The sequence below is a fragment of the Apaloderma vittatum genome, unplaced genomic scaffold (assembly GCF_000703405.1).
Source record: "Apaloderma vittatum isolate BGI_N311 unplaced genomic scaffold, ASM70340v1 scaffold34363, whole genome shotgun sequence".
Classification (NCBI taxonomy): domain Eukaryota; kingdom Metazoa; phylum Chordata; class Aves; order Trogoniformes; family Trogonidae; genus Apaloderma; species Apaloderma vittatum.
Window position 1 is genome coordinate 1 of NW_009706992.1, and position 2958 is coordinate 2958.

The 2958-nt window shown below is 57.6% G+C and overlaps 1 protein-coding gene across 1 annotated transcript in view; it reads left to right on the plus strand.

Moving 5' to 3' along the window:
- Positions 1-448: 448 nt before the first annotated feature.
- Positions 449-2958, plus strand: part of LOC104271363 (protein strawberry notch homolog 2-like) — a gene marked incomplete at both ends in the record, with an annotated part of 4055 nt that continues 1545 nt past the window's right edge. Inside the window, 7 exons of the mRNA XM_009866008.1 lie at positions 449-615; positions 788-919; positions 1192-1327; positions 1536-1648; positions 2139-2210; positions 2353-2461; positions 2755-2829. Coding sequence (XP_009864310.1) covers positions 449-615; positions 788-919; positions 1192-1327; positions 1536-1648; positions 2139-2210; positions 2353-2461; positions 2755-2829 — 804 coding nt within the window. The remainder of the gene's footprint in view (positions 616-787; positions 920-1191; positions 1328-1535; positions 1649-2138; positions 2211-2352; positions 2462-2754; positions 2830-2958) is intronic.

The following is a 2958-nucleotide window of genomic DNA, read 5'->3' on the forward strand; positions in this document are numbered from 1 at the left end:
CCAGCCCAGCGCTGGGTCAGACCTGACCCTCGGTGGGAGCTGGCGAGGGGGGTTGCAGAGTCCGTGAGATGGTGTGAGGAGACTTTCTTGGTGTCCCCAGACACCACAGCCGTTTGATCTTGACTGGGTTCTACCCTGTGATGGTCACGCTTGGCCAGCCCAGCGCTGGGTCAGACCTGACCCTCGGTGGGAGCTGGCGAGGGGGGTTGCAGAGTCCGTGAGATGGTGTGAGGAGACTTTCTTGGTGTCCCCAGACACCACAGCCGTTTGATCTTGACTGGGTTCTACCCTGTGATGGTCACGCTTGGGCTTGTGAGGTTGAAAAACGGTGTCTGTGCATCCTCATCAGACAGTGCCCCCAGAAGCCCTCTGCAACTTTTTTTTTTATTCCCTTTTTTTCAATTGGCAATTACCAGCTAACTCTAAACTTTTGCATTTTACGTTGCAGGTAATTTCCAAATGCTGCCTTCCCAGAAAGAGATGCACGGCCTAGAACACGTGGAAAAGATGAAGCAGGACCTCCTAGCAAAAGTAAAAGCACTGGGTGAAGAGCTACCTCTCAATACCTTGGATGAACTGATCAAGCACTTTGGGGGCCCCGAGCGCGTGGCCGAGGTACCGCTCCCAGTCCAGGGTGTGCTTGGTGGGGCTGGGAGGCAGGAAGGGGGGTCCTGCTGGAGGAGGGTTTCTTCTCCTTCCTTGCCACCTGAAGAAGCTGTGGGGAGTTGACTTTCTCGGCCGCCTCGCGGGTCCCTCCCGGTGGCTGACGGGCTCTCTCCCGGCGCAGATGACGGGGCGGAAGGGCCGCGTGGTTTGCAGGCCAGACGGCTCCGTCGTGTTCGAGTCTCGCGCGGAGCAAGGCCTCTCGATAGACCACGTCAACCTGAAGGAGAAGGAGCGCTTTATGAAAGGGGAAAAGGTGAGTCGGGTTCGAACGGAGGAAACCTCCGGAGTGGGAGTGAGTCTGCCGAGGCGGGAGGGAAGGGGAGGGTGCCTTTGCACGCTCATGCCTTGCCAGGCTCCGGCCAACAAGGCTCTGTGGCATCTGTCTGTCTGTCTGACCTGCTGGAGAGTGACGGGGAGTCCTGGGTCCCCTCGCGGGCTGGGGACTTGTGCTTTGGGCTGTTTGATGAAGCAGTGTTGTAGATGACCAGGAATCTCACTCCTGTTTCTCGCTTGTCTCTCCCTTAGCTTGTAGCAATAATCTCTGAGGCCTCCAGCTCAGGAATCTCTCTCCAAGCAGACAGACGGGTGAAGAATCAGAAGCGCCGGGTCCACATGACGCTGGAGCTGCCCTGGAGCGCAGACCGGGCCATACAGCAGTTCGGTGAGGGTCAGGGCTATAACCTCAACTCTGGCACCAGGGTGGCGAGCGCAACTGTCCCTCTGTCCTTTTCTCCCAAGGAGACATCACCCCGGAAAACGGCTGTGGGGGAGAGTTGCTTAGGCTCTCGCACCTCGTGCTCAGCTTCCCCTCCCATAGCAGCCAGGCCGCACAAACCTCTCCGTCACCTCCGCTCTCACCTTCCCCATAGGTCGAACGCACCGATCGAACCAGGTTTCTGCTCCAGAGTATGTCTTCCTTATCTCCGAGCTGGCAGGGGAGAGGAGGTTTGCATCCATCGTGGCCAAACGTCTGGAGAGCCTAGTAAGTGCCCTGCAGCCACGAGATTCCAGTTTGCTCTGAGGAGTTTCCATGTCAGTGTTCCCACCGGTATGGCCAGTGTAACTGGTACGGGGCATTGCGTCATCCCCCGACTGAAGGCATCGCGGCTGGGGAGGGCAGAAGGCTTTCGGCATCTTGGGATTTGGGAAAGGAAGTGAAGAATACATCAATAAGGCACCAGGAGGAATTTCAGGGAAACAACCCAATTCCAGATGCTGGAATTCCCCCACTGTTACAGGAGCGCACGCCCATCTGCTTCCAGAAAGTTGATGCCATAATTAATGGAATAATTAATTTGTGTCTCTTCCATTTTTCTTTGCTTCCGATAAAGCCCCAAGTACTCTGGTGAAGCCTCAATATTCCAGAGGAACACGGCCTCCCCCAGCCTGCTCCTGCCCCGGCCTTTGGCTGTCCTTTGCTGGTGTTTTGCAGCAGCTGGAGGTAAGAACTTCTGTGGTTGGTCTCTTCCTAGGGTGCCTTAACTCACGGAGACCGCCGGGCCACGGAGTCCCGAGACCTCAGCAAGTACAACTTTGAGAACAAGGTAACTCGTGGCTGTTGCTGGGCTCGCTCAGGGGTTGCGGGAGTTGGCAGGTGCCTTCGGCGGGAGCTGGGGAAGGTCGCTGCTGGCATCTGCAGGCAGGAGCTGGTGCAGGCAGCAGCAGCTGACGTGTCTCCTCTCACAGTACGGGGCTAAAGCACTGGACAGAGTCCTCTCCACTATCCTCAGCCACACGGAGAACAGAGTTCCTGTGCCCAAGAGCTACGACAGAGGGGAGAAGGAGTTTTTCCATGGTAAGAACATGACCAGCTCCTGGGTTTCTCTGGGTTGGTCTGGGGTTTGGGATGCCCGGAGGACCCGGCAGAAGGTCAGGGAGAGGGATGGGTACCGCTGGCTGAGCAGCTCGCTGGTGACCAGGGTGGGTGGCCACCCGGATGCCTGTCACCCTGCCAGGCGTGAGGGGAGAAGAGCTCTGGCAGAGACTTCTCTGTGAGGTGACGGACACAGCGGGGTGGGGAGCTGCTCTGCGGGAAGGCTGAGGGGAGGCTTAACCTTAAAATGCACAAGCTGGTTTCTGCTGTTGCAGAAATGAAGGAAGGTCTCATCTCCGTGGGGATCTGCTGCAATCAGATGAGGGATGGCACAGTCTGCGTGGAGAAAGGTAAGTGTCCAACTTGTCAGCCCAACAGAGCGGGGGAAATAAGAGGGGCAGGGGTGGCACATGGCCTCGAGGGCAGCTGGGCAGGGTGTTCGCTTTGAGGGGAGAGTCCTGCAGAGATCAGCCCGTGCT